General features: G+C 34.2%; 1 protein-coding gene and 2 pseudogenes across 1 annotated transcript; 2 read left to right on the forward strand and 1 right to left on the reverse strand.

Annotated features, from left to right (window-relative positions):
* Window positions 8,439-10,204, reverse strand: LOC18595758 (annotated as a pseudogene).
* Window positions 12,201-13,189, forward strand: LOC18595759 (serine-threonine kinase receptor-associated protein). Its single transcript, XM_018123781.1, has 3 exons — window positions 12,201-12,383; window positions 12,465-12,604; window positions 12,749-13,189. The coding sequence occupies exons 1-3, from the start codon at window positions 12,244-12,246 to the stop codon at window positions 12,829-12,831; spliced, it is 363 nt and encodes a 120-aa protein (XP_017979270.1). The 5' UTR covers window positions 12,201-12,243; the 3' UTR covers window positions 12,832-13,189.
* LOC18595761 lies at window positions 14,409-18,856 on the forward strand (annotated as a pseudogene).

The following is an 18,924-nucleotide window of genomic DNA, read 5'->3' on the forward strand; positions in this document are numbered from 1 at the left end:
TCAGAACATGGAAAAGTACTTTTAGACCAAGCCGCCTAATGCATTTTCTTACTCTTAGTAGAATCACCCCATAAGAAGCTATTGAAATGCCACTCTATTTTCTCTATCACTGTTGCCGATGGTTTGGGGACTTGCAATAAATACATCGAAAGCGAAGAAAGAACGCTTCTAAGCAATGTGATACAGCCTCCTGATGATAGAACCTTATTCTCCCAACTTGAAACACGATCTCGAATCTTAGTAATTAAAGAATAAAAAAGAATTACCTTTTTCAATCCTTTGTACAAAGGAGCTCCGAGATAAGTAACAGCGAGTATTTTATTCTGAAAACCGGTCGTATGAGATATGATTTGCCTCTTAGAGAGTGGACAACTATTAGCTGTTATAAAACAGCTTTTCTGATGATTAATCTGCTGCCCAGATACCTGTTCATATTCTTGTAAGAAACTCAAAACTTTCTGCAAGGCTGAACGATTATTCATATAATAGCTAGCTTTCTTTTGTAATTGGCATATATTGTACAGGGGCTCTATTTGATTTGTGTCAAACTATTGTTAGCTTACAAGCCTCTTATAAGGGTTTTGTAAATTGTTTTTCATATGTATGTGTGTGTGCCTTTCTTTCCTAAGTAGATAGATGTTCTTTTCATATTATAATTATAATTACATAATTTCCTTAAGAATGTGCTATTTATGAGAGTGATTTCTTTTATTCTAGGCTTGTTTGTAGATGTTATTCTTGTTATGGTTATTGGTCTTTGAAGCTCTTATGAGCTAGAGCAATTTGTTTTGATGAAAGCTTTTTGTGATTTGTAATGTAACCTAGGCTTGAGATTGTTGGAAATATTGGATCCTTGCTTTTGCATGATGGTTCCTTTTGGTTTACATTTTGTTGAAGTTCACTTTTTCTTGGGGTTGAGTTACAAATGTTTTGTTAGTCTCCACTAGTTTTGTATAGTTTATTGTGTGCAAGGGAGTTGGTTTTTGTGTAAATGCTAGGCTTATCGAGTATTCTAAAGAGCCCTATGGTTGATTTTGATTTTTAGGGTGTGGTTGTGATTGACAAGGTGTTTTTGTGCTAAAAGTCTAACCATCTTAGTGTAAACTTGAAGCAGCATCGTAATCTTTGCTTAATGGAATTTAGATTTTTAACTTTCAACAAAAAAATTAATTGTCAAAGTACCTTTGAAAGAAATGATCATAAAGCTAATATATGACTCCATTTACTTTTATTTTTAGTCCAATATATTTATTATTGAAATGATACCAACAAGAAAAGAAAATAATTTGAAAAGTGAGTTAACTATATTTTTTTGGGTTCAATTTAATCCCCATACATTGAATTAATATTCAAATTAGTCCCTATACCTTAAATTTTTCTTGAATTTAGTCTTTTTGATTTTTAAGGTGGGAAATTTTTTTTTCTTTGTCTGCCATGTGGCTGTGCCACATTACCATGTCAATGTTGCATGGCACTACCATGATCAGACTGATATGATGTTGTGGCAATGCTACGTCATCATGTTTGGGTGACGTGGCACTACCACGTCATCGTGTCATTCACTCATACGTAGCTATTGTAACGACCGCTTCTCGATCACTACCGACGTTCGAGTCTTGTGGGAGGACCCACCAAGTCTCGAGCAAGTCTTATTTGAAACCTTTGTATAACAATGAACCCATTCCATTGATTTATTTAATTACTTGAACCATACATCCTTTATGTAACATAACTTAACATACATTTACATTAATACTATTTACAATCAAATTATGCCACGAATGACTCGACCTTTAGTAGCGAAGTGACTCAAAATGAAATGCCATGAGACGCCTTTACCTATCCGTGGTGAACCATAAGTGCTAATGATTGCACGTTAGGCCAATCACTATCTGCAAAAGGGAAATAAGGGGGTGAGTCTCATAAACTCAGTGATCATCGACTCCGTGAGTAGGGCATAGATGGGAAACAAGCATAAAGCAGAAAAGATTTGAATATATAAAAACATAAGAACATGTAAACCATTTAAAAGCAAATGGGACATTGTGCCTTAGGCATGGAACCAAGGATTTTTATGCACAAAATATTTAACCATCATTGTGTCAAAACCAGTGTGAGTGAAAGATTTCTATCATCGAAATTATTTCACATCTTTACTCAAATCAAATCAGTATAATCTCGCACGCTCTGGTGAAATCAAATATTATCAAAGCTTATACACAAATTTGCAAATCACCTCATATGCGAGGAGCTAAATCCAACATCATAGTAGAAATAAGGGAGCTGTGGAAAAGCTTATAGTTTTCACCATGCAAAAGCATACAAGTTTGAAAACCCAAAGAGATATCACTCTCGAGTAGGTAATAGAAATAAAAACTCGTCGACCCGCTTCCACGTAATAACATCTAGGAGCCTCACACCACTGGATCCCACAGCCATGGCAGTCTCAACGATGTTGGTCGACATCGAAGAATCAAGGGGTCGCAACCACGTAAATCACTTGTGGCCTAGCCACATATATATCACAGACCATGGCCCTATCCATTTCTAACAGCCCGTCGACGACCCAAAGGTTCTCTAGCTAGAGCTCACTTGTGCACAAGGGTCACACTTTTTCGATGTGACATCCGACTTACTCTCGAATCTCCCGGTTTAATAAAACCATTTAAAAATCAAGTTGGTTTCTCAAAAGCTTATTTTAAAACTATTTCCAAAGTACCGATCACAGTAACATGGTAAAACCCCCTTTTTGTAAGGCTTTACATTATAAACCTTTGCATGAGATTTTAATATCAAAACGACATGGTGAATATGTGATTTAATTCATGAATGTACATCACATAAACAATAAGGCACATTTTGATAGAAATAGTGGTAAAAAGCTTGTTTCTCGATTTTAAAATCCTTTATGTATATAACTTGTATATATATATATATGGTCAAGACAAGTTCAAATACTTTGACATTCACAAATTCTTAGGATATCTACTAGCTCATGCTGTCCACAAATGACATTTAAAATAAATCAGCACGTCTATCAATTGTATAGCAATATATATAGTATGGAAATTTGGAAATCAACACCCCCTACTCACCTCATAATAGCGGGATATTACTTCGCTATCGACTCGGATGTGTATCTAGCTAATTTTACTTGCCGGTCACCCGTTACTTCCTCCGGCACGCCACCACAGCAACTTCTCTACTTATACACTTCCTAGCAAAAATTTGAACTCAATACACTTAATTATTCTCGAGTACGGTTAACACATCAATCATTAAATCCTTAACCTAATTTCATATTTTTCATCAATTTCAATAACAAGCATTTAACAAGCATTCCACATACTATCAACCGATCATAATCAACATAAAACATTTTAGACATATTACATGCTTACCTTTCGGTTTCAGCTTGAATTTCACACATATAGCTCACAATTTTCTCATACCCATTGTCACCATTGCTACCACAAACATAAACAATTAATACACATCTCATTTCTTTAGTTTACTTGTGATTTCAAGACCAAAATACTTACCCATAGCTTATCTAGCGTAAAATCACCATGGATTCCAAGATTGACCCATAAGCATGCATCTATTTCTTTCAATTCTTGAAGGACCTTTGCTGCCACAAACATCTTCACACAATTACCAACTCATTTCCTCAAGAAATTGTTGGTCCCTATAATATGTGCTAGAGAGAGGGGTGAATAGAACAATTTGGCTCTTAACAATATTGAAAACTAATTTCTAGAACTTAAGAAAATAAAAACAGAGTATAAGATGCACAGTAATTTAGAGTGGTTCGGTCCAAGACCTACGTCCACTACCTTGATTATCCACCCAAGGATTTTCTCACAAATTCACTAAACACTAGTGAAATTCACAAGCTTTCACCAAGCTTTACAATGGCTTTTACCAAGCTCAGCCAAAACCTTTTACACTAGTTTTTCACAGGCTCAACTAAAACCTAAAGTGGTTTTCCAAGGCTTAACCACAACCTTCAACAATCAAGCTATCCCAAGCTTGAACAATCCCTTAGAGTGACTCCCTCACTCTAAGAATACAAGAAAAGTAATAAAATAAGGTACATATGATCACTGGTTGATCTGAGTGGTACAAGATTGAGTACTAAATACAAATGCAAGGAGTAGGCGTTTAAGTGTAGACAAGTGCAGTGAAGCTTTTCTGGTTTTTCAACTTTCTATAGCTCAAATCTCTTTCAAGGCTTCTAAAAAACTTGATTCTAATTGTTGGAAGACCCTTTTATACTTGGAGATGCAACTTTGGTGGCAGTTTGACAATTTATGGCTATTGGAAACAGTTGAGGATGAGTTCTAGCCGTTAATCTGTCTTGTAGTGCTTTGGTTCAAATTACAGACAGAGAGCTCTTAATCGACTAACTTGATTGACTATGTTGGTTTTGTTTTAGGTTGCAGATTCTGGCAGAGAGCAGTTACGACTGACTTAGTCGACTAAGTTGATTCTATTTCTCAAACTCTTCAGCCCACCATTTCTTCAATTTGAAGTTTGGTCAACCAATATTCTTCCTTGTTTCACCAATAGGCTTCCTCCTTGTTAGATAGTTACATCTTGTTGTTTTTATTCCTCCTTTTCTTTTGATATACTCTTTGAGGAGTTAAATGATTAATTTCATATATTAATTTTCTTGCACACTCAAGTAAAGATATTAGACACAAATAAATGAAAATATTTTATTATCATCAAAAACTAATGGAGCCAACAGAAATCACAACTAAATTCAAAGCTCTACTTACCTTCCTTAGCTTGGAACTACTAGGCCGAACCTTGTCTTTTTCTTTTTTCTCCTTTCTTTCTTTCTTTCTTCCTTTTTTTCCTTTCTCTCTTTGCTTCCAAGCTAATTCTCTCTCTTTTTCTTTCCATGGTGCGGGTTTTCTCAAGGTAAAGATATTTTGCCATTCCTTGGTGTGGGTGGATTCTCCCAAGTTCCCCACTACTCAAATTTTCTTTCTTTTCTTCTCTCATGGGTAGATTGCCCAAAGCTTGGTTATTTTGGCATTTCCTTATTCTTTTATGTAGTTAAAATTACAAGCCAAAAAGGCTTTTGGACTTTTCCACCCACCACCTTCATTGACCATTCTTTTTCCATTATTTTCTTTTCTTTTCTCTTTACATGTCATGCCAATCAATTCTTCTCTTTGACCCATTCAAGTCACATGCAACTCAATTTCTTTTTTCTTCATTTGACCACCATTGCACCAATCACATTACATGCAAATAAATTTTAGTCTCATTCTTTTTTTTACTTCACATGGTGGGGGTCCCCTATGTCCCCCACTAACTATTCCTTTTTGTACACTATAGTTTGCATGTAATAGTAAATTTCACATGTATATCTCATATTCTACATAATCTAACCTTCTTTGGTTAGTAATTTCCCTTTTAAATTCAAATATTAAAATTTACACATAAGTCCTCAAACTTTTCTTTATTTACCGTGTGAGCCTCCAAACTTTCATCCTTTACAATTTGGTCCTTCCTTTGCACTTGTACAAATAGGATATAAAATTTGCACTTCACCAAGATGTCACCATAATATTTAAATATTTACTTATCCGTTCTAACTCTATTTAATAATGACACGCGAGTCCCACTATCGTCATTTTTTTTTTGAAATTCTTTCCTATTTTTTCTCTCCCACTTAGATTAATCATATAATCCTCCTTCATGACTAATTTCGACAACAGATAAACTATTAATATTTTAATATTATTTTATTCCAAAATTCTCCACTTGTCTCCTCAAGACCCAAAATATCTCACTTTGTCCTGGTTCACTTTCGAATCACCTTTTAACTCGCTAATTCATCCTCGATAAAAATATTATTATTTAATTATTATTTTGTTATGTGCAAAATATTTTACTTCAAACTATTCTTTTCACACGTCACTGCTCTTTGACACTTAAATTTACGTCAATTGCCTCTTCGTCTTATCGATACGGTTATATTGACTACTATACGAGGGTATGGGGTGTTACAGCTATGTCATCAAAGTTTGCGACATCAGCGCTGATGTCATCTCTTTGAATGGTTAAATGGATGCTATTAGAAGGAATGACTAAATTGGAGCAATTCTCAAAATCAAAGTACTAAATTGCTTCGATTTGAGTATAAGAACTAAATTGGACAAAATTGGAGAATACAAGGACTAGATAGGTCTTTTGACCATATAATAATTATAAAAATTGTTCATGTAGTTTCTCATTTTCCTTTTTTCCTCTCCTAGTGAATTATGAGGTTTAATGCAATCTGATCATATAAGCTAGAAAAATTAAGAATAGAAACAACGGGGGAAAGAGATTGTTATATTAATTATTTTTCTGATGATCTACCTAGTTATTGGAGTTTTTTTCCAGCAAAAATTAATTTTTATTTGAGGTGTCATAGCAACAAAAGTAAATGATGATTTTCCTTTTTATCTCACTTTTTGGGCTCATATTTCATATTTACATTATAGTCATCCTCCCAAATCCATAATAAGTAAAAATCTCTAACTTTTAATTTTATTTTAGCATAATATCTAAAAAATCTCTAATCTATTTAAAAAAATTTAAATAAGTTCTTATTTTTTATTGTCTTCAATTAAACCTTTACAATTTTTATTTCGAGTAAAATAAATCCTTATGATCAATGATTTACTACTTTTTTAGTAAAATTTTACTTATTATTCTATGTCATGTAATATTGACGTGACATGTTGATATGTCATAATAGATGATGATATAACCATATAGCATTTTCACTTTCCACGTCAATGTTGCATTGATGTTGTGTTATCGTTACATGGGTATAAAATGATAAATAATATTTTAACAACAAATTTTTATTGACTAATGACAATTATTCAATCGTTAACCATAGAGTCTATTTAGTCAAAAATAATAAGAGTTTGATTAAATACAATAGAAGAATAAGCATTTATTTAATTTTAAAAAAAATAAAGATTTTTTCATAAATTATGTTATTTATTTTTATAAAAAAGTAAATGAAGAAAAGGAAAACAATTTGGGGTTTGGAGATCAATTTGGGTGAGTGTTAGGATTCTTCCTTGTCATTACAAGCTTCCAACCTAAATTTGGGGCAGGTACATTTTCAATTTAATGCATCATCTCCAGGGTGTGGTTAGTAGTTGAGATAATGTAGGGCCTGGGTGGAAATAAAACAAAAGGCACACATTCAAGGTTATTGTCGTTTCTAGGCTATGGACAATATATTTTTATTGTCAAATAATTTGTGATAAGGAGTTTTTATCGTGTAAGAACTTCTCACTTTCTTCATGTGGCCAAACTCACAACAGCTTGTGTATTCATGCATATGTAGCACCTCATTAGATCGTTGCTACCATTTTCATCGCCGTCCCTTTCATAGAGAATTAATACATGAATCAAAAGCCAATGATGTTGATATTGTTAAAGTCATTAATAAGTGTGGGGGACATTCGAATTTGAATTTAATTTTTTAAGTAAAGAATATAAATCATACACCTATCATTAAATTAAATATCCCAATATAATTGCATGTAACAATTCCAATTATGATGCATGTTAACATGTTGGTTCTTTAAGCCATTAATTTGTTAAATCTTGAGCATATAATTTCCTAAAGCCTAAAAGAGTGGAAGCTATGCTATCATTTTTTAATTTTGTGGTATAAGAGAGTTAAAGAGAAAATTTTGCACAACCCATTCCCAAAGCCTGCAAGACAAAGCACACAACAGAAAAGAAGAGTTAAAAAATTCTTTTATGATTTATAGGCAAACTGTTCAACCTAATTCTTCAATACTTTTTAGGGATCCATGTAACTTGAAATATTTCAAAAGATCAAACATCATTGATTCGAGAATGAGGAGAAGCTAGGGAAAATATATTGGTTTCAATAAACATAGATAAGTAATTATAACTTATAAGTACTGTCAGAACATTCCCCCTTATCTGTTATATATGTAGAAGTTAATATTGGAATAAATTATTGGTAATGTTAAGGAAAACCCTTTCTTCCAAGTTGCCTCAGGACATTGTGAGAAGATGAGACAGAGAAAGAAGGGAGGTAAGAAGGGAAGAGATGGAGGTAATTAGTAATTAATATACATGTCTACAATTAGTTTGCAAGTTTTCATGCACATAAGAATACTACTACTTCAGTTTGGTGTAGTTAAGTATAATTACTAATTGACTTCTACTTGTTAAAGAAAGCTGTGCAAGCAAAATTGAAAGCATAAAGGATTGCATAATATTTTTGACACATGGATACATTTCTTAGTTTCCATTATTGATGGATACTAGTGAAACCACCAGTACTTCACAACAATTATACATTTGAAGATAGGATGGTGAGAGACCTTATATGCAGCATTTGTCTTTTTGTTGCGCATTTGATTTGGAAATTAGACTTAACCATCTCTTAGATGTTTGTATTTTGGAGGCTTGAGTGATCTAATTAGAGTCCAATGCATACCTTTGCAAAAAAATTATGCTTCTTTATTTCAACAGAACCCACAAATTGCCCATTCTCTTCTTCTGGATTTTTCACCAGAAGCTTTCTTATCAAGTCATTTGCCTTTTCCATGTCTTGGCACTCTCTAGCATTACTTGAACAAGTCCTAGGAAAAGTTATTGGTGTTTAAGGATGTTTCTTAATGTTGGCTCCTCTCTATCACCCTCAAAAGGGGCCTTCCCATACAAGAGCTCATACAAGATTACCCCAAATGCCCACCAATCTACAGCACTTCCATGGCCTAATCCCAGTATCACCTCTGGAGCCAAATACTCTCGAGTGCCAACAAATGAATTTGATCGAGCATCAGTCGGTTCAGCCCCATATTTCAACATCAGATTTATGCATTTCCACTTGTAGTATTATTTCAACATTTGAAGCTGTCTTCTTCTTTTTCATGCTAGACAATATTGGTAAATGAGAATTGCAATTGCAGTTCTTGTCCATGGTATTGGTTTTAAATTTTATAAGCTTTGGTGAAACATTGCACGTCAGGGAGAGATCAACGTCAGAGAGCATTATATGGCCGTCTTCTTGAACAAACACATTTTCTGGCTTGAGATCACGATAAATTACACCCATCATGTGAAGATAATCCAAAGCTACAAGGACTTCAGCTGCATAGAATCTGTTGAAGCAACTTTAGCTATAGTGATTTTATATATATCTCCAACAATAACTATATAAGATAAAGAATGATTGAATACCATTAAAATGGGACTCTGCTTGCTTGGACTACACCAAAAAGATATGACTATTTGTAGTTTCTTTAATAGCCATCAAGAAAGAAAAGAATTCAGATTTGAAACAAAATCAATAAATATTTTAGGCACAAACGAGTCTGGAGGAAAATCAAACGGCTTGCCCCTGTTCAATACAAGGTGAAACATTTGTGAGCCGCAAATTTATCAAAATCTTTGTAGCTTATATCATGTCTAACGTGTCATGTCACTACGCATGCATAAAGGTATCAGTGATGCACGAAACGAGAGCTTCTTTCCTCTAGTTTCTCAAGAAAATATCAATTCAACAGATATGGGCATAGCTACCTCAAAAGTTTTAGCAATATGAAGACTTTCTTTGCTGTTGGGATACTAAATCTCATATTGGACTCGCGCTGCAGAAAAGTGAGCAAGTCACCACCAGGACAATATTCCATGACCAAACACGAGTACTGACAACAATCAAACTCTGCATGCAATGTTGGAAGGAAAAGATGATCAAACATTCCTAAAATCTTCCTCTCAATTGCAGCTTTATGTAATTTGTTGCTAACTCTTAATGCATCTGTATCTAACACCTACATAGCATAAAGGCAGTGAGCATCAAACCTGATGGGGGTGTTCTTAATCTAGCAAAGATATACATTTCTCGTACTTCCACTGCCTACTCGATGAAAGAGCCGGAAGTGTTCAAGCAAAGATATACATTTCTCATACTTCCACTGCCTACTCGATGAAAGAGCCGAAAGTGTTCAAGTTCCACATGACCATGTTCCAATAAAAGGCGGTTAATGGCAACCCAAGCAGGATGGTTTCCTTTGTGAGGTTTGTGACTACAAGAGAAAGTGTGTCTGATGTGGGAACCGAAAGAAGATGAGGTTTGGTTTCTACTAGAGCTTAAGATTGCATTGTGAGATAGAATCAGAATTTGGCATAGCATGTGAACTGACCATTGTTCGAAAAGTAACTTTCGTGTGCATTCTTTGCTTTAGGAGGATTCTCAATTTATAGAAACTTGGACTCCTTGGATAGAAGCATGATAAAAAAAGGGGCATTAAATACAAAAATATTAATGCGCGCACGCACACACACATATATATAGCATTTCTAGTTTCACATAATATCTAATATTGTGCAAATTCAAACAAACTTTTTCTATTGTGTTTAATTAAATTATAATATTTTTATTTTAAACCAAACAGGACATAATGACTAATTATTGACTAATTATTATTAGTCAAAATGCCGCTTATATTGTTCAATACCGTATGAAGTTGATATGTCATAATGGATGATAGCGTAGTATCCTGATGTGGCTAGATGATATGATAATGTGAAATTTTCATCCTCAACATCACCACTACATTAGTATAAAATGATAAGTGACATTTTAATTAATTACAATTAGAAGTGCAAATGCTTGATTAAGCGCAATAGAAGAATAGAAAAATAAGAGTTTATTTGAATTTTTTTAAAATAGTTCAGAGGTATTTTAAAGTATTATGTCATTTAATTTTTAACTAATTTTATCTAAATGATTTAATACATAAATATCATATTTATAATGATAAAGATAATATTTCATGGATCAAGTTTTGATTCATCCACAATAATTAACTTTTTTAAGGTAAATATTTTCATAAGAGAAAATTAAAATTAAATAAAATTTATGTGTAAGATAAAATTTTCTTTGTCAAAAACAATATACTATAACTAATCAAAATTTAGTTAACAAATTTTGAAATTATAAAGGTACAAGGGAAAAAGCAAATGAATTCTCAAAAATATATATATTAAAGTAAAATTTTAAAATTAACTTTTTAATTAGTAACTATTTAAAAATTATTTATTAACTTATTAAAAATTAAATAATAATTGAGTAAAATTTTATAAATTATAAATAATTATAAAATGACATATAATTCATAATAAACAACAAAATAAAAAGGGTAAAATACACTTACTTCCCTAAGGATTAGTCATAATTACATGCAAATTTATTAGTATTCAAAATGTAGAGTTCACCCCAAAAGAATATTTTCTTTTGACACAAAAATCTTACCGTTAGTCAACTATCAATGTTTCTATGAATTTAATTACGTGATAATATTTATTAAATAATTTTATCTTTCATTAATTTTAAAAATTACCATTATATAATTTTTAATTTTTAATTTTTAAAATTTTTTCTCTCTTATTCAAAAACATAATAATTCTCTCTACCTTACCTCTTGTCGACAAGCCACCTCATGGCTAGATCTAGTTGGAGTGCTCCAAATTTGGCTAGATCGTGCTCCCCCAAGGGAGCGCCGATCTGGTGCACCCTAGGGGAGTGCAAGATCTAAGGTGTGCGGCCAGATCTTGTGCTCCCCTAAGGAGATCCAGCTGAATATAACATTTCACAGCCAGATTTAGATGCAGGATGGCCAGTTAGTATAAGGGAGTGCTATCTACCCGCCCGAAAGAAAAGAAAATAGTGGAGAAAGAAGAATGGTATTTTAAATATTTCACATTTATCTATTAATATTATTTACATGTTTAAAGTGAACTGTCAATTTTGAATATTAATAGGTCCACGAGTAATTATAGTCAAGACTTAGAGAGATTAGTGTATTACATCCAAATAAAAATTATGAGTCATAATTTTTATCCTAAATAATAATTATTCATAGGTATACATATTTTTAAATTATAAAATTTGAAGCATGGTTGCATTTGCATAGTAAAACATACTCTCTCAATTTTGCTTTCTATTTCAACAATTTGATTTCAATGTTATATGGGCTATTTGGAACGAGAGAAATGAAATTGTTTTCAAAAGTAAAGAATGAGATGGCATACCGATACTTGAGCTTATCAAAGTCAAAAATGCATGGTGGATGAAAGCTAAATGCTCTGACTATAATTTCTCTATTCGTGATCTTGCCAGATTTCCAAATCAGGGAGTTGTTCCAAAAAAAAGTCGAATGCCTAAGGAAAATGTTGTGGGATCTAAGAAGTGGCAAAATTGTTCAGACACTTGAGACCAAATCCCCTGTCACCAGTGCTGAAGTGAGTCAGGATGGCCGCCATATAACCACTGCTGATGGATCTCATGTTAAGTTTTGGGATGCAAATCAGTAAGTTTTGAGCAGGACTACTCTTGTAGACTCTGTTCTTTTGCCACCATGGCTGCTGACATTTGTAATTGCTGTTATTAGTTTTGCATTGGTTAAAAGCTACTACATGCCATGCAGTGTAGAATCAGCTTCATTGGAACCAAAGCATGGCAATAAGTTCATTGCTGGAGGTGAAGACATGTGGGTCCATTTGTTTGATTTCCATACTGGAGAAGAGATTGTTAGGTGCCTCTTTGATTTTGTGAGATGAGCAGCAATATTGATGATGACTTCAATAATGGCTGATGCGATCGTATTTTTAATGGCGTTTTGTCATAGTGGTAACAGATGTAATCATGTTGTGCTTTAACTATATATTCGTGTAGGTTGCAACAAGGGTCACCATGCATGGTCCTGTCCACTGTGTATGTTCCTCACCTGGAGGGGAATCCTACGCTTCAGGATCTGAAGATGGTACCATTAGAATATGGCAGACAGGCTCGGGGAATCATGAAAAGAATGATTCAGTACCTCCAAATGGACCTAGTGGGAGAGTGAAGGCTAGCTGTGGCTGCTGAGGTCACTGGTAAGATTAAGAGTGGCTTTCATATCGGCAGGGAAGGGGAGAGGGTAACGCTATATATGCATGACATTCATATATTTATGACTTAATTCCTTCCAACTTGTTGACTAATAAGAATGTTATTCATCACCTTGTTAAAAATTTAAGAAGGAAAAAGTATCTAAGACCCTACTATAAAGCTTTATTCCACCACCTTGTCTTAGACTGCATTTATCAAAAACTTTGCCCGAACTCTCTGACATTCATCATACATCATCATTGCAATCTGAGTGAAACAACAAATCATTATTGGTCTTATATCCTTATACTGGCATGAATAAGAATGAAATTAAGGTTTAGTTCAAGTTAAGTTGGAACACTTATTAACAGCCAAATAACAAGTTCGGCTCAAATATGCACGAGCAACACCCTTACTGACTGAAAAGAAGTGTCAGATTTCATGCATTTAGTACTTTTACAACTAATGTGCATCATGAGGGCCTTTTGACCCCTTCCAATCCATAAAGTGCATATTTTAAATTAAGTCTAAACATCCACAAAACAAACAAAAACAATAGCAAGCTACATAAATTGGTTCCAAATTTCAAAAGTTTAACAGTAGTTTCAGGATCGATTGGCTAACTTGTTTAAAAACTATTTGAACAAGATTTCATCTGTAATCTCTAAACCAATGAAATTACAAGACATAGCATTCAACCTCACGTCTTTTTACATTAATTCAGAACGATGATCTCCCCAACTAAACTACTAAAGAAAAATTCAGTAACAGTTCCAAAAGTTTAACAATGAATTCTAATACAAGCCACTCCCTCCGTGCTTGTCCTTCATCTAGTCTTGTCTTGCCCTACAAAATGAGAAAAGAATTTACATTCTTTCATTTATTTATGAGACAGAGGAGCAATGATTACCTATCAAAAAAAGAGGTGACACAGGGAGCACAAATATGCAACATTTGGCTACTGTTTTGAGTGGTTGATGCTCATCTACAACAATTCTTATGGGCCGCTCATACTTCACAGAGACAGCCTGCTTTCCATCATTAATTCTAGTTTCTAATACATGTTTTCGGAGTAATCTTTCTCCAAACTTAGCTTCATTAAGTGTTATCAAGCAAATGACTATTTACCAGTCAAGACTTTCACTTTACCTTGTTTCTACTTGGTATTTTGTCTCCAACATTTTTTCTGCATTCTGATATGTAATAAAGAATGAAAATGATATGAAAAACTTAAGCCTCTCATTTGGTACACTGCAAAGTTTAGGTTCAGGAACCCTTAAAAAATTTGAATTTTATCATTTTGCTTCTGTAACTAAGGAGCAAATACTTCCCAGTAGGAACTATGACTCGAAGAAGCATTACATCTCACTTCATTCAACTTTCATTGAATCATAAGAAGAAGCAAACTTTCTATGTAGTTAAAAGTTAGAATGCCTTGAAAACCCAAAAAAAGAAACAGATCAACATGAAAAAAGAGTGGATAGAGCTACCTTCGGGGGTCCAACCGGAGCTCCGTCGAGAGACGGACAGCATCGAAGTCAACAAAGCTGAAGCAGTGGCTGTGGGATACGGCAAAATGGTTTCCACACAGCAGCTCATCTCCAGCGCCGATCTTTTTAAAATTTATTCAAAACTCGAGATTAATTCCCTCAAACGATGCCGTATTTTTAATGCTAATGTGTACGTGTGTGTTATATATAGAGATATTAATACCCAAGCTTAGCTCCTCTCCTTTTCTTCTTGTCCTTCTGTTTAGTATCTCTTCAACTCCCTTCCCGTGTCGCCGGCCGTTGTTCACCGGTGCCGCTCAAGAAACGGCTCCTATTCTCGGTATCCCTTCTTTTCCGTTTAACATGTTTTATTTTGTTTTTCTTCCATTTTCTTTTATTTTTTCTGGAGAACGCATTGGGCATTATTTTCCTTTCATTTTCAAGTTCATGTTTTCTTGTTTTTTCTGTTTTATTTTTTTTATTTCATTTTCTTTTATTTTTACCAGAGAACCCATTTCGCATTTTCCGTTCATTTTCCAGTTCATGTTTTCTTGTTTTTCTGTTTTACTTTCCTTTGGAGAACCCATTTTGCATTTCCCTTTCCTTTTCCAGTTCATATATTTTCTTGTTTTTCTGTTTTGTTTTCTTTTTCTTCCCTTTTCTTTTATTTTTTTCTGGAGAACCCATTTTGCGACTTAATAAGCCCTCTCAAAATTAAATGATCATATAAAAATGGGCTCTCTCGCAATGTCCTTCCCTTGTTTCGCTTTCTGAGTCGCCGGACCGCCGCCTTTGTCGCCGGCACGCCGCCCTCTTTGTCGCCGGCCGTTGTTCACTGCCACAGGACCTTCTCAAGCCGCTCTTCCGATTCTCGGTATCCCTTTTTTTTCTGTTTAATAAGTTTTCTTGTTTTTCTGTTTTATTTTCTTTTATTTGTTTTCATGTATTTCCATTTTGGCTCCGATTCTTGGTATCCGTTCTATTGGAGATAAAATTATTTATAATATCAAGTATGATACCTACTTTTTATAAATAGAATTTCTTAGTGGTTGCAAGGGCATTAATATTCCTGTCATCATTACCTCTGGAAATTTTGGGTGATTCAATCTTGGTTTAGGTTAGCTTCTACCCAGGAAACCAAAACTTGGGGAAGCAGTTTTGAGTAGGAAAGAAAGTAGGACCGGTCTACTATGCCTGAGGAAGAAGAAATGATACTGCCTTAGCAAATGCTTAGCCTACAAAATTTGATTTTTAAACTCTCCATAGAAACTCACCTTGCCACAGCTAGATAATTGATACTGTAAAAGCCAAAATCAATCAAAAGCTGCTTTGTCATTAATATAGACTCTATAAAAGAACAAAGGCACAACGTCTTGAATTTACAGTGAAAAGAAATTTCTTCGTTGGAATCTATAGGAACCATCTCTCCATCTTTGTAAACAAATTTTAAATAAAACACGAATTCGATGTTTGGAGAGGTGGTGCCTACAGAGTGACAGCTACATTCCGTTGGAATAACTAAACTATTTTCTGAGCTTTTACAACGACATTTGTGCCACTCTTGACACTTGGATAACTTTCCATGTTTTTCAGTTCTCAGGTTTTCATCAAATTTATTGCTGCTATATCCAGCAGCATAAACTTTCCTAACTGTTGAAAGAAGATCCACAGACATTGATGCAAACATCAGCTACTGTCCGCTGGCTTCCATCTGATTTCAATTCTTGAAGCAGGAATTTTTGCATCAAACTAAGGACGTATCTAGAGTGTTTGGATCATTATCTTTTGTATCTACCATTTCAAGTGATAGAAAGAAATTTGATAAAAGAGCTACTAAGTGTATTTTCATAGGTTATCTTATAGGAATAAAAGGCTAAAAGCTATACGATTTGGAGATGCATAATGTCTTTGTATCTAGGGACATCATTTTTCATGAATCTATGTTTCCTTTTAAACATTTGCAACAAACAGCTGATTCTTATACTTCATTTCCCATTCTGCTTGACACAGCTTCATCACCATTTGATTTGCTTCATTCTTTTAATTCACCTGATGTCACTTTACATTCACATATTCATCCATTACATACCCATCAAGAGCATGAAGTTGACACAAGCAATTATAATTCTCAAAATACCATTTCCCCAGAAAACAATGTTTCTGAAAATAACCTAATTACCGATTCTATAAATTCTCAGCTTCTTAGAAAGAGTAACAGAGCTGGAAATCCACCAAAGTACCTTTTGCCTACCAATGTGATCTACCTTCTTCTCATTCCAATTCTGTTACTCATTATCCAATAACTAAGTACCTGTCTACATCACAGTTATCTACTTCTCATAAAGCCTTTACTTCTATCCTTTCTAATGTACCCGAACCAAGTCATTATCATCAAGCTGTGAAGTATGCACAATGGAGAGATGTCATGAATTCTGAAATCTGTCATATAATTTCCTTCATTAAATAAATAAATTTATCTCTAATACCTTCTTTTCCGTGTAACATGTTTTCTTGTTTTTCTGTTTTATTTTCTTTTATTTTCTCTGTTTCCTCCATGTCTCTTAATCAACTAAGGCATTTTTGCAGTGTCGACCATCCACCTGTCTCGTATTCCAGCCGATCTCATCCCCGACATACTTTGTCGACTTCCCGTGGAGACACTACTCTGCTTCAAATGTGTGTCCAAGCTGTGGGCTTCCCTAATAGATAGTTTAGATTTCGCCCAACTTCATCTGCATCAGTCCTTGAAAACCAACACCAATCTCAAGCTTGTTCTTGATAACTCTACGACAAAGGATGAGAAGGCTTGTTCAGTGGACTTCGACTCGTTATGCAACTCGGTGCAAATCCCTCGCCCGTTTTAAGAATATTTGGTTCTTGCAATGGTTTACTTGCTGTATGCCATAGTGAACAAGGCGTCATTGCTTTGTGGAATCCATCAACCAGAAAATGCCATTATCTGCCAACACCAGGTGATGATATAATGGATCATGATATAGTACCTAGATATTGGTATTCTGACAATACAGTACTTGGATTTGGGTATGATGTCTGTAACAGTGACTACAAGGTGGTTAAAATGCTCAGATCCAAGACCCAAAATTGCTTCAAAGTTATGGTTTATAGTCTGAAAGCTAAATCTTGGCGGATAAAGGATTGCCCTTACGGCAATCCTCGGGATTTTATTGATGGTGCTTATGTAAATGGTGCCTTGTATTGGGTAGGGGATGAAATAGGCACAATTTCTAGAGGTAAACTGATCTTTACTTTTGATCTTGGTACTGAGGAGTATTATGTGATATTTGAAGGTGACATAAGATTCAGAAAGGAAAAATGTGGCTATGATGGTACAATTTTTATTAAATGAATGTGAGGGTGTTGGGAGAATGTTTATATGTTTTTCGTTGGTACGCAACTTGTACACCCGATCATGTAAATTTATGGGTGATGAAGGAATATGGAGCCAAAGAGACTTGGACTAAACTACTTTATCTGTCACAATACATATGACCGATGAATATAATCAATGTTAGAGTTGTAGCATATTTCAAGAATGGTGAAAAAATATTGGTAGATGATAATAGAGATATATGGTTTGCTTGTTTCAATGTGAAGAATGAAACAGCGAAGTGTCTCCTTATTGGCTCCATTCTCCAGATTGAACCAAGCAGACCATGTATCTCCATTATTATCTACTAATATTTTTCATCATTCCTATAATATACTACAGTTCTAACATTAATTATATTTATCGGTCATATGTATCGTGATAGATGAAGTAGTTCAGTCCAAGTCTCTCTGGCTCCATATTCTTTCATCACCCATAAATTTACATGATCGGATGTACAAGTTGCGTGCCAACGAAAAACACATAAACATCCTCCCAACACCCCACATTCATGTAACATAAAATTGTACCATCATAGTCACATTTTTCCTTTTTGAATCTTATGTCACTTTCAAGAATTATATAATATTCCTCAGTACCAAGATCAAGAGCAAAGATCAATTTACCTTCAAAAATTTTACTTATTTGATCCCCTATCCAATGCAGGGCACCATTTACATAAGCACCATCAATAAAATCCCTAAGATTGCTTTTCTACAATGATATATGTGGAAAGCCTTGTTTCTTTCTATTAAAAAATTGATTCAACAAACCTTGTTGAGCTTGTCATGCTTGGCGTTTCACCTTGAACGGTAGCGTCTCAATGGAAGTCTTTTTTTTGAATCTTAAAAGTCTTACCTTGCCTTTGTTTGTCCATTCTAAATTCTCCACAAGTTAAGACTCAGATCCTTTTTCCTGTTACTATGTCCTCTACAATTATCCAATTGCAATTTGGTTGTTCAGTTGATATGTAGTCTAGTAGAGATGGTTGTTATGATCTTGTGTGTATTGTGTATACAGAATATCTTTTGTACAGGCCTTTCCCTCAGGTTGCTATGTGATGATCTCTGTTGATTTGTGTGGTCTTGTATGATCCCATAATA

This window comes from Theobroma cacao, chromosome 6 (assembly GCF_000208745.1).
Source record: "Theobroma cacao cultivar B97-61/B2 chromosome 6, Criollo_cocoa_genome_V2, whole genome shotgun sequence".
NCBI lineage: Eukaryota > Viridiplantae > Streptophyta > Magnoliopsida > Malvales > Malvaceae > Theobroma > Theobroma cacao.

Excerpts from the sequence above, each read along its gene's own strand:
- LOC18595759 (XM_018123781.1), top strand. The coding sequence starts at position 12,244 with ATGTTGTGGGATCTAAGAAGTGGCAAAATTGTTCAGACACTTGAGACC. Across the intron at positions 12,384-12,464 it reads AAGTTTTGGGATGCAAATCA|TTTTGCATTGGTTAAAAGCT; the intron begins GTAAGTTTTGAG and ends TGCTGTTATTAG. Across the intron at positions 12,605-12,748 it reads CCATACTGGAGAAGAGATTG|GTTGCAACAAGGGTCACCAT; the intron begins TTAGGTGCCTCT and ends ATATTCGTGTAG.